General features: G+C 46.2%; 1 protein-coding gene across 6 annotated transcripts in view; it reads right to left on the reverse strand.

Moving 5' to 3' along the window:
- Window positions 1–12,872, reverse strand: part of LOC121292492 (NACHT, LRR and PYD domains-containing protein 3-like) — a 68,817-nt gene that overhangs the window by 18,011 nt on the left and 37,934 nt on the right. For 3 of the 6 annotated variants that reach the window (XM_041214512.1, XM_041214511.1, XM_041214513.1), the window contains 4 exons: window positions 9,940–10,110; window positions 6,728–6,898; window positions 3,490–3,660; window positions 300–470 (listed from right to left, as the gene is read on the reverse strand). In XM_041214512.1, the coding sequence (XP_041070446.1) occupies window positions 300–470; window positions 3,490–3,660; window positions 6,728–6,898; window positions 9,940–10,110 (684 nt within the window). Of the gene's footprint in view, window positions 1–299; window positions 471–1,230; window positions 1,412–3,489; window positions 3,661–4,461; window positions 4,631–6,727; window positions 6,899–9,939; window positions 10,111–12,872 lie in introns of those variants that run through there. The other 3 variants (XM_041214515.1, XM_041214514.1, XM_041214516.1) reach the window with 3 other exon arrangements.

A 12,872-nucleotide genomic window follows, 5' to 3' on the forward strand; every position in this document is an offset into this window, starting at 1 on the left:
GTGATTGGGGGACAGCCGTCCACCTCTGAGGAGGAGGAGAGGACCTCCGGGTGCACCGTCACATTATTCCTCACACCCTCGGCACAAAATTCTGTTGGACTGACATCCCATAGACTGGGGGTTAGAGAGAGAGACATAACAAGAGGCAGAGGAAATGCAGTTTCATTTTCATTAATAACATTATCACTGACATTAATAATAATGAACAGTGTTTATTTATTTTTCTAATAACACTGCTGAAAATGTATTGTTAAACATTCAGATATTATCAACAGAATCTCTCACAGTTTGGTACTTACCTCAGTCTCTGTATTTTACAGCCCAAGTTTCTCAGAGCCACGGACAGTAGTTTCACTCCTGCGTCTCCTAGTCGATTACCACCCAGGTCCAGATCTGTCAGTGACTGGTTTGTACTGATCACAGAGGAAAGATCCTTGGCACAAGAATCTGTGAGATTGTTATTCGTCAGACTGAAGATAAGGGAGAGAAAACCAACAGGAATCAGGGTAAATCTCTGGTGTCCAAGGGAACACTATTAATGACAATAGTAATGTACAGTGTGAGACACACCATTATATAGAGGGACAATACGATTGATGATGAAAATCTGAAATATAATTAGAAAATGCTGGAAATACTCAGCAAGTCAGACACTATATGTGAAGAAAGAATTCGAGATAACAGTTTGAATTTTAAGCCCACCCGCCAGTGGGTTTTTAAGCAATGGGTGAGAGTAAAATGTTTCGGCTGGCCTTCCCACCAGCCGAGACCTCTCAGCGATTGACGCTGGGGTGGACGGGCCTCAGACGGGTGACATTTTACCATTCCTAATTCTTATTTCTACTCAAACTAATTCTACATCCTGTTCTTGTGAACTAAGGTCATCTCTGACTACTGTACTCATGTCATCAGTTATTAACAGAGCGACCCCACCACCTTTTCCTAGCTTCTGACATCTAAACACTTTTCTCTTTTTCCCAAATCAATGGCCACGATGACCGGGGACAGCCACCCAACTCTGAGGAGGAGGGGAGACCTCACAATATTCCCCTACACCCTAGACAGAAAGTTCTTTGGGGCTGGAATCCCATAGCCTAGGGGTCAGAGAGAAAAATAACAAGAATTAAATTAAATGTTTCTTTTTATTCATAGCTAACACTAATAATAATGGAGAATGTTTTTTAATACTAGTAACAGTGTCAAAAATATGTTGTTAAATATTAAGTTATTCTGAGCAAAATCTCACACTATCTACTGTATTTTACAGTCCGGTTTCCTCAGAGCTACAGACAGTCGTTTCACTCCTGAATCTCCCAGTTTGTTACCATCCAGGTTCAGATCTGTCAGTGAGTGATTAAACACAGAGGCAAGATCTTCAGCACAAGAATCTGTCAGAGTGTTATACCCTAGACTGGGGGGTGAGGGGAGGGTTCGAGACAGAAAAAATAACAGGAATCAGAATAAATTTCCAGTTTCTTTACAAAGAATGTAACTGATTAAAATAATAATATACAGTGTGAAACATTCCAGAAACACAACTACAAAACATAACAGCAATCTATAATTGATGCTGTGGGTGTGAAATATAAAGGAATATTCTGTAAATAGTCAGCCTGGGAGACAGTATCTGTGACGGGACAAACAGAGCCCAGAGTCCCGCTGGGGGGTGCGCGCGTGTCTGACCCAAGCAGGCGGGGAATCCTGCAAGATGATGTCAGACAAGCGTCCTGATGTCATCGCGCACTCGTGTGATAATTGGCTTAGAGGACACGCGCAGACGTTGAAGAGTTCCCGCGGAAAATGAGGCGGGAAATTAAACCCATTCACGTCCCAATTGTCAGCGGGTTTTCGTGGCCCATCCAACCTGACGTTGGGGGAGCAGCCAATCGGCCAGGAAACCTTTACATTCTTGATGAAACCTCATCCAAGGGAGGGACGGAATCTCCGTTAGGATTTATAATAAAAATAAATACCTGGCTGTGTGTGTTTTGTGTGAGAGCTGCTTTCAGGAGCTTGATTGTGCTGCAGGGACAGTTTGGCAGCACCTTTTGTGCTTTGTTTTGTTAATTGGAGGTCTGCAGCTCTCGGAGGCATCTGTCTGCCTTCAGGGAGCTGACTGGAAGCGCTCACCAGCACTTACAGTGAGGTCGGTGCCGCCCTCTTCCCTCCCCCAGCGGCAGTGCTGAGCCTTTCCCCGGCTCCGCTTCACACTGGCTGCCTCTCCATTGGCCAAGCAGCGTAAGATCATGGTCGCGGGGCTGATCGGGCAGAAGCGCATTTCACACCCGCTCCCAGGCTCCCCGATCGTACACCCGACAAGGGAAACACTCACGACAGCTTCATGTCTCAGTTTGATGGGTTTACATTAGAACTGGGAAAAGCAGCGTCTGCACTGGTTTTAAGTGACAGTAAATTGGGGGATTGCAACATGGAAATGCACCGATTATTAACGTGACAAAACTGGTGAGGGTACAAAACAAACCACGAGAGTCCACACCTTAAACCCATGTCACTCGTGTGTGGACATGGGGGGAGGATGGTAAAGGAATGGAGTTTGTGGTGGGGAGAAAGATAATGGCTGTGAGGTCAGTGCACAGTGTTAGCCTCACAGACTTGTATGTGACTCAGGATAAAAGTGAACTTGGTCAAAAGGTCTTGCCCACCCAGCCCCTGGCAATGCCCAGCCAGCAGCATTGGCTGTCAGAAGCATGTCAGCCTCTCTGTGGAGAGCCCCGGTCAGTCAGAGTTGACTCCTGTGCTGCTGTAACTCAGTGGGTGTAAGCAGGAAGCATCCCTGTGTCTCCATGATGGACAGCCAGGCTGTCACCAGCGTAGGCTCGTGTATGTCTTTGATGGGTCAGTAACAATGGACAGTTACGTGCTTGTAGAAGAAAGCACACAATGTCAGGGAATGATCCAAGATGGGTGGCTACATCCAGATCTTGTCATCCTTAAACCAATGGAAGATGAAATGCTGGAGCTGGGAGATTGGAAGCAGGGTGGGCAATCACTGACGGTGAGATGGTTGTGGAGCTGAGAGAGTGAACGGTCTAATGGATGGACACAGGAGAGCCTAAGGAGACCACAAAACATAGTGATCATGTATCAGTCCGTGGTCACAGGGAGTAGTATGAAGCAAATGTTGGAATGTGCATTGCCCTATAATCACTCTTCTTCCTCTCACAAATCAAGGGCTGTGATTGGGGGACAGCCGTCTACCTCTGAGGAGGAGGAGGGGACCTGTGGTTGCATCATCACATTATTCCCCCACATGCTCACCTCAACAATCTGTTGGACTGACAACCAGACTGGGGGTTAGACAGAAATAATAGGAGGCAGAGGAAATGCAGTTTCATTTTCATTAATAACATTATCACTGACATTAATAATAATGGACAGTGTTTATTTATTTTTCTAATAACACTGCTGAAAATGTACTGTTAGACATTCAGTTATTATCAACATAATCTCAGACAGTTTGGTACTTACCTCAGTCTCTGTATTGTACAGCCCAAGTTCCTCAGAGCCACGGACAGTAGTTTCACGCCTGCGTCTCCCAGTTGATTTTCACCCAGGTCCAGATCTGTCAGTGACTGGTTTGTACTGATCACAGAGGAAAGATCCTTGGCACAAGAATCTGTGAGATTGTTATTCGTCAGACTGGAGATAAGAGAGAGAAAACCAACAGGAATCAAGATAAATCTCCGGTGTCCAAGGGAACACTATTAATGACAATATTAATGTACAGTGTGAGACACTCCATTATATAGAGGGAAAATACTATTGATGATGAAAATCTGAAATATAAATAGAAAATGCTGGAAATACTCAGCAAGTCAGACACTAGATGTGAAGAAAGAATTCGAGATAACAGTTTGAATTTTAAGCCCACCGCCAGTGGGTTTTTAAGCAATGGGTGAGAGTAAAATGTTTCGGCTGCGCTTCCCACCAGCCGAGACCTCTCAGCGATTGACGCTGGGGTGGACGGGCCTCAGACGGGTGACATTTTACCATTCCTAATTCTTATTTCTACTCAAACTAATTCTACATCCTGTTCTTGTGAACTAAGGTCATCTCTGACTACTGTACTCATGTCATCAGTTATTAACAGAGCGACCCCACCACCTTTTCCTAGCTTCTGCCATCTAAACACTTTTCTCTTTTTCCCAAATCAATGGCGACGGTGTCCGAGGACAGCCACCCAACTCTGAGGAGGGTGCTGGGTGTTGGGGGCACGGGTGGAACCTCGCATTATTCCTCTCAACCCTTGACATAAAGATATTTGGGGCTGGCATCCCATAGCCTAGGGGTCAGAGAGAAAAATAACAGGAATTAAATTAGATGTTTCCTTTTATTCATAGCTAACACTAATAATAATGGACAGTGTTTATTAATACTAGAAACAGTGTTCAAAATATGTTGTTAAATATTAAGTTAATCTGAGTAAAATCTCACACTCTCTAGGACGAGTTCCTATAATTTACAGTGCGGTCTCCTCAGAGCTACAGACAGTCGTTTCACTCCTGAATCTCCCAGTTCGTTACCAGACAGGTTCAGATCTGTCAGTGAGCGATTAAACACAGAGGCAAGATCTTCAGCACAAGAATCTGTCAGAGTGTTATACCCTAGACTGGGGGGTGAGGGGAGGGTTCGAGACAGAAAAAATAACAGGAATCAGAATAAATTTCCAGTTTCTTTACAAAGAACGTAACTGATTAAAATAATATACAGTGTGAAACATTCCAGAAACACAACTACAAAACATAACAGCAATCTATAATTGATGCTGTGGGTGTGAAATATAAAGGAATATTCTGTAAATAGTCAGCCTGGGAGACAGTATCTGTGACGGGACAAACAGAGCCCAGAGTCCCGCTGGGGGGCGCGCGCGTGCCTAACCCAAGCAGGCGGGGAATCCCGCGATGATGATGTCAGACCAGCGTCCTGACGTCATCGCGCACTCGTGTGATAATTGGCTTAGAGGACACGCGCAGACGTTGAAGAGTTCCCGCGGACAATGAGGCGGGAAATTAAACCCATTCACGTCCCAATTGTCAGCGGGTTTTCGTGGCCCATCCAACCTGACGTTGGGGGAGCAGCCAATCGGCCAGGAAACCTTTACATTCTTGATGAAACCTCATCCAAGGGAGGGACGGAATCTCCGTTAGGATTTATAATAAAAATAAATATCTGGCTGTGAGTGTTTTGTGTGAGAGCTGCTTTCAGGAGCTTGATTGTGCTGCAGGGACAGTTTGGCAGCACCTTTTGTGCTTTGTTTTATTATTTGGAGGTCTGCAGCTCTCGGAGGCATCTGTCTGCCTTCAGGGAGCTGACTGGAAGCGCTCACCAGCACTTACAGTGAGGTCGGTGCCGCCCTCTTCCCTCCCCCAGCGGCAGTGCTGAGCCTTTCCCCGGCTCCGCTTCACACTGGCTGCCTCTCCATTGGCCAAGCAGCGTAAGATCATGGTCGCGGGGCTGATCGGGCAGAAGCGCATTTCACACCCGCTCCCAGGCTCCCCGATCGTGCACCCGACAAGGGAAACATTCAGGACAGCTTCATGTCTCAGTTTGATGGGTTTACATTAGAACTGGGAAAAGCAGCGTCTGCACTGGTTTTAAGTGACAGTAAATTGGGGGGAGGGGGTGGGGAGATTGCAAAATGGAAGCGCACCGATGATTAACGTGACAAAACTGGTGAGGGTACAAAACAAATCACGAGAGTCCACACCTTAAACCCGTGTCACTCGTGTGTGGACATGGGGGGAGGATGGTAAAGGAATGGAGTTTGTGGTGGGGAGAAAGATAATGGCTGTGAGGTCAGTGCACAGTGTTAGCCTCACAGCCTTGTCTGTGACTCAGGATAAAAGTGAACTTGGTCAAAAGGTCTTGCCCACCCAGCCCCTGGCAATGCCCAGCCAGCAGCATTGGCTGTCAGAAGCATGTCAGCCTCTCTGTGGAGAGCCCCGGTCAGTCAGAGTTGACTCCTGTGCTGCTGTGACTCAGTGGATGTAAGCAGGAAGCATCCCTGTGTCTCCATGATGGACAATCAGGCTGTCACCAGCGTAGGCTCGTGTATGTCTTTGATGGGTCAGTAACAATGGACAGTTACGTGCTTGTAGAAGAAAGCACACAATGTCGGGGAATGATCCAAGATGGGTGGCTACATCCAGATCTTGTCATCCTTAACCCAATGGAAGATGAAATGCTGGAGCTGGGAGACTGGAAGCAGGGCGGGCAATCACTGACAGTGAGATGGTTGTGGAGCTGAGAGAGTGAATAGTCTAACAGATGGACATAGGAGAGCCTATGGAGTCCACAAAACATAGTGATCATGTATCAGTCCCTAGTCACAAGGAGTAGTCAGAAGGAAATTTTGGAATGTGCATTGCCCTATAATCACACTCCTCCCTCTCACAAATCAAGGGCTGTGATTGGGGGACAGCCGTCCACCTCTGAGGAGGAGGAGAGGACCTCCGGGTGCACCGTCACATTATTCCCTCACACCCTCGGCACAAAATTCTGTTGGACTGACATCCCATAGACTGGGGGTTAGAGAGAGAGACATAACAAGAGGCAGAGGAAATGCAGTTTCATTTTCATTAATAACATTATCACTGACATTAATAATAATGAACAGTGTTTATTTATTTTTCTAATAACACTGCTGAAAATGTATTGTTAAACATTCAGTTATTATCAACAGAATCTCTCACAGTTTGGTACTTACCTCAGTCTCTGTATTTTACAGCCCAAGTTTCTCAGAGCCACGGACAGTAGTTTCACTCCTGCGTCTCCTAGTCGATTACCACCCAGGTCCAGATCTGTCAGTGACTGGTTTGTACTGATCACAGAGGAAAGATCCTTGGCACAAGAATCTGTGAGATTGTTATTCGTCAGACTGGAGATAAGGAAGAGAAAACCAACAGGAATCATGGTAAATCTCCGGTGTCCAAGGGAACACTATTAATGACAATAGTAATATACAGTGTGAGACACTCCATTATATAGAGGGACAATACTATTGATGATGAAAATCTGAAATATAAATAGAAAATGCTGGAAATACTCAGCAAGTCAGACACTATATGTGAAGAAAGAATTCGAGATAACAGTTTGAATTTTAAGCTCACCCGCCAGTGGGTTTTTAAGCAATGGGTGAGAGTAAAATTTTTCGGCTGTGCTTCCCACCAGCCGAGACCTCTCAGCGATTGACGCTGGGGTGGAAGGGGCCTCAGACGGGTGACATTTTACCGTTCCTAATTCTTATTTCTACTCAAACTAATTCTACATCTTGATCTTCTGAACTAAGGTAATCTCTGACTACTGTACTCATGTCATCAGGTATTAACAGAGCAACCCCACCACCTTTTCCTTGCTTCTGACATCTAAACACTTTTCTCTTTTTCCCAAATCAATGGCCACGATGACCGGGGACAGCCACCCAACTCTGAGGAGGAGGGGAGACCTCACAATATTCCCCTACACCCTAGACAGAAAGTTCTTTGGGGCTGGAATCCCATAGCCTAGGGGTCAGAGAGAAAAATAACAAGAATTAAATTAAATGTTTCTTTTTATTCATAGCTAACACTAATAATAATGGAGAATGTTTTTTAATACTAGTAACAGTGTCAAAAATATGTTGTTAAATATTAAGTTATTCTGAGCAAAATCTCACACTATCTACTGTATTTTACAGTCCGGTCTCCTCAGAGCTATAGACAATCGTTTCACTCCTGAATCTCTCAGATTGTTCCCAGACAGGTTCAGATCTGTCAGTGAGTGATTAAACACAGAGGCAAGATCTTCAGCACAGGAATCTGTCAGAGTGTTATCCCCTAGACTGGGGGGTGGGGGGAGGGTTCGAGAGGGAAAAAATAACAGGAATCAGAATAAATTTCCAGTTTCTTTACAAAGAACGTAACTAATTAAAATAATAATATACAGTGTGAAACATTCCAGAAACACAACTACAAAACATAAAAGCAATCTATAATTGATGCTGTGGGTGTGAAATATAAAGGAATATTCTGTAAATAGTCAGCCTGGGAGACAGTATCTGTGACGGGACAAACAGAGCCCAGAGTCCCGCTGGGGGCGCGCGCGTGCCTGACCCAAGCAGGCGGGGAATCCTGCGAGATGATGTCAGACCAGCGTCCTGACGTCATCGCGCACTCGTGTGATAATTGGCTTAGAGGACACGCGCAGACGTTGAAGAGTTCCCGCGGACAATGAGGCGGGAAATTAAACCCATTCACGTCCCAATTGTCAGCGGGTTTTCGTGGCCCATCCAACCTGACGTTGGGGGAGCAGCCAATCGGCCAGGAAACCTTTACATTCTTGATGAAACCTCATCCAAGGGAGGGATGGAATCTCCGTTAGGATTTATAATAAAAATAAATATCTGGCTGTGTGTGTTTTGTGTGAGAGCTGCTTTCAGGAGCTTGATTGTGCTGCAGGGACAGTTTGGCAGCACCTTTTGTGCTTTGTTTTATTATTTGGAGGTCTGCAGCTCTCGGAGGCATCTGTCTGCCTTCAGGGAGCTGACTGGAAGCGCTCACCAGCACTTACAGTGAGGTCGGTGCCGCCCTCTTCCCTCCCCCAGCGGCAGTGCTGAGCCTTTCCCCGGCTCCGCTTCACACTGGCTGCCTCTCCATTGGCCAAGCAGCGTAAGATCATGGTCGCGGGGCTGATCGGGCAGAAGCGCATTTCACATCCGCTCCCAGGCTCCCCGATCGTGCACCCGACAAGGGAAACATTCAGGACAGGTTCATGTTTCAGTTTGATGGGTTTACATTAGAACTGAGAAAAGCAGCGTCTGCACTGGCTTTAAGTGACAGTAAATTGGGGGGGAGGGGGTGGGGGGGTTGCAAAATGGAAGCGCACCGATGATTAACGTGACAAAACTGGTGAGGGTACAAAACAAATCACGGGAGTCCACACCTTAAACCCGTGTCACTCGTGTGTGGACATGGGGGGAGGATGGTAAAGGAATGGAGTTTGTGGTGGGGAGAAAGATAATGGCTGTGAGGTCAGTGCACAGTGTTAGCCTTACAGCCTTGTATGTGACTCAGGATAAAAGTGAACTTGGTCAAAAGGTCTTGCCCACCCAGCCCCTGGCAATGCCCAGGCAGCAGCATTGGCTGTCAGAAGCATGTCAGCCTCTCTGTGGAGAGCCCCGGTCAGTCAGAGTTGACTCCTGTGCTGCTGTGACTCAGTGGGTACAAGCAGGAAGCATCCCTGTGTCTCCATGATGGACAGTCAGGCTGTCACCAGCGTAGGCTCGTGTATGTCTTTGATGGGTCAGTAACAATGGACAGTTACGTGCTTGTAGAAGAAAGCACACAATGTCGGGGAATGATCCAAGATGGGTGGCTACATCCAGATCTTGTCATCCTTAACCCAATGGAAGATGAAATGCTGGAGCTGGGAGACTGGAAGCAGGGCGGGCAATCACTGACAGTGAGATGGTTGTGGAGCTGAGAGAGTGAATAGTCTAACAGATGGACATAGGAGAGCCTATGGAGTCCACAAAACATAGTGATCATGTATCAGTCCCTAGTCACAAGGAGTAGTCAGAAGGAAATTTTGGAATGTGCATTGCCCTATAATCACACTCCTCCCTCTCACAAATCAAGGGCTGTGATTGGGGGACAGCCGTCCACCTCTGAGGAGGAGGAGAGGACCTCCGGGTGCACCGTCACATTATTCCCTCACACCCTCGGCACAAAATTCTGTTGGACTGACATCCCATAGACTGGGGGTTAGAGAGAGAGACATAACAAGAGGCAGAGGAAATGCAGTTTCATTTTCATTAATAACATTATCACTGACATTAATAATAATGAACAGTGTTTATTTATTTTTCTAATAACACTGCTGAAAATGTATTGTTAAACATTCAGTTATTATCAACAGAATCTCTCACAGTTTGGTACTTACCTCAGTCTCTGTATTTTACAGCCCAAGTTTCTCAGAGCCACGGACAGTAGTTTCACTCCTGCGTCTCCTAGTCGATTACCACCCAGGTCCAGATCTGTCAGTGACTGGTTTGTACTGATCACAGAGGAAAGATCCTTGGCACAAGAATCTGTGAGATTGTTATTCGTCAGACTGAAGATAAGGGAGAGAAAACCAACAGGAATCAGGGTAAATCTCTGGTGTCCAAGGGAACACTATTAATGACAATAGTAATGTACAGTGTGAGACACACCATTATATAGAGGGACAATACGATTGATGATGAAAATCTGAAATATAATTAGAAAATGCTGGAAATACTCAGCAAGTCAGACACTATATGTGAAGAAAGAATTCGAGATAACAGTTTGAATTTTAAGCCCACCCGCCAGTGGGTTTTTAAGCAATGGGTGAGAGTAAAATGTTTCGGCTGCGCTTCCCACCAGCCGAGACCTCTCAGCGATTGACGCTGGGGTGGACGGGCCTCAGACGGGTGACATTTTACCATTCCTAATTCTTATTTCTACTCAAACTAATTCTACATCCTGTTCTTGTGAACTAAGGTCATCTCTGACTACTGTACTCATGTCATCAGTTATTAACAGAGCAAACCCACACCTTTTCCTTGCTTCTGACATCTAAACACTTTTCTCTTTTTCCCAAATCAATGGCCACGATGACCGGGGACAGCCACCCAACTCTGAGGAGGAGGGGAGACCTCACAATATTCCCCTACACCCTAGACAGAAAGTTCTTTGGGGCTGGAATCCCATAGCCTAGGGGTCAGAGAGAAAAATAACAAGAATTAAATTAAATGTTTCTTTTTATTCATAGCTAACACTAATAATAATGGAGAATGTTTTTTAATACTAGTAACAGTGTCAAAAATATGTTGTTAAATATTAAGTTATTCTGAGCAAAATCTCACACTATCTACTGTATTTTACAGTCCGGTTTCCTCAGAGCTACAGACAGTCGTTTCACTCCTGAATCTCCCAGTTTGTTACCATCCAGGTTCAGATCTGTCAGTGAGTGATTAAACACAGAGGCAAGATCTTCAGCACAAGAATCTGTCAGAGTGTTATACCCTAGACTGGGGGGTGAGGGGAGGGTTCGAGACAGAAAAAATAACAGGAATCAGAATAAATTTCCAGTTTCTTTACAAAGAATGTAACTGATTAAAATAATAATATACAGTGTGAAACATTCCAGAAACACAACTACAAAACATAACAGCAATCTATAATTGATGCTGTGGGTGTGAAATATAAAGGAATATTCTGTAAATAGTCAGCCTGGGAGACAGTATCTGTGACGGGACAAACAGAGCCCAGAGTCCCGCTGGGGTCGCGCGCGTGTCTGACCCAAGCAGGCAGGGAATCCTGCGAGATGATGTCAGACAAGCGTCCTGACGTCATCGCGCACTCGTGTGATAATTGGCTTAGAGGACACGCGCAGACGTTGAAGAGTTCCCGCGGACAATGAGGCGGGAAATTAAACCCATTCACGTCCCAGTTGTCAGCGGGTTTTCGTGGCCCATCCAACCTGACGTTGGGGGAGCAGCCAATCGGCCAGGAAACCTTTACATTCTTGATGAAACCTCATCCAAGGGAGGGATGGAATCTCCGTTAGGATTTATAATAAAAATAAATACCTGGCTGTGTGTGTTTTGTGTGAGAGCTGCTTTCAGGAGCTTGATTGTGCTGCAGGGACAGTTTGGCAGCACCTTTTGTGCTTTGTTTTATTATTTGGAGGTCTGCAGCTCTCGGAGGCATCTGTCTGCCTTCAGGGAGCTGACTGGAAGCGCTCACCAGCACTTACAGTGAGGTCGGTGCCGCCCTCTTCCCTCCCCCAGCGGCAGTGCTGAGCCTTTCCCCGGCTCCGCTTCACACTGGCTGCCTCTCCATTGGCCAAGCAGCGTAAGATCATGGTCGCGGGGCTGATCGGGCAGAAGCGCATTTCACACCCGCTCCCAGGCTCCCCGATCGTGCACCCGACAAGGGAAACATTCAGGACAGCTTCATGTCTCAGTTTAAATACAGAATTACCTGGAAAAACTCAGCAGGTCTGGCAGCCTCGGCGGAGAAGAAAAGAGTTGACGTTTCGAGTCCTCATGACCCTTCAACACAACTGGGTGAATCCGAGGAGAGGGGTGAAATATAAGTTGGTTTAAGGTGGTGGGGGGTGGGGGGGGTTTGGGTAGGGGGGGAGAGAAGTGGAGGGGGTCTGTGGTTGTAGGGACAAGCAAGCAGTGATAGGAGCAGATCATCAAAATATGTCACAGACAAAGAACATATAGGTGTTGAGGTTTGTGGTATTATCTAAACGAATGTGCTAATTAAGAATGGATGGTAGGTCACTCAAGGTACAGCCCTAGTGGGGGTTGGGGGCGCATAAAAGATTGAAAAAATAGTGGAACTAGGAGGGTAAAGAAAAATCTATATCAATTATTGGAAAAAAACAAAAGGAAGGGGGAAGATACGGAAAGGGGGTGGGGATGGAGGAGGGAGCTCACGACCTAAAGTTGTTGAATTCAATATTCAGTCCGGAAGGCTGTAAAGTGCCTAGTCGGAAGATGAGGTGCTGTTCCTCCAGTTTGCATTGGGCTTTACTGGAACAATGCAGCAAGCCAAGGACAGACATGTGGGCATGAGAGCAGGGTGGAGTGTTGAAATGGCAAGCGACAGGGAGGTCTGGGTCATGCTTGCGGACAGACCGCAGGTGTTCTGCAAAACGGTCACCCAGTTTACGTTTGGTCTCTCAATGTAGAGGAGACCGCATGGGGAGCAACAAATACAGTAGACTAGTTTGGGGGAAATGCAAATGAAATGCTGCTTCACTTGAAAGGAGTGTTTGGGCCCTTGGACGGTGAGGAGAGAGGAAGTGAAGGGGCAGGTGTTGCATCTTTTGCATGG

The sequence above is a fragment of the Carcharodon carcharias genome, chromosome 20 (genome assembly GCF_017639515.1).
Source record: "Carcharodon carcharias isolate sCarCar2 chromosome 20, sCarCar2.pri, whole genome shotgun sequence".
NCBI classification, from domain to species: Eukaryota; Metazoa; Chordata; class Chondrichthyes; order Lamniformes; family Lamnidae; genus Carcharodon; species Carcharodon carcharias.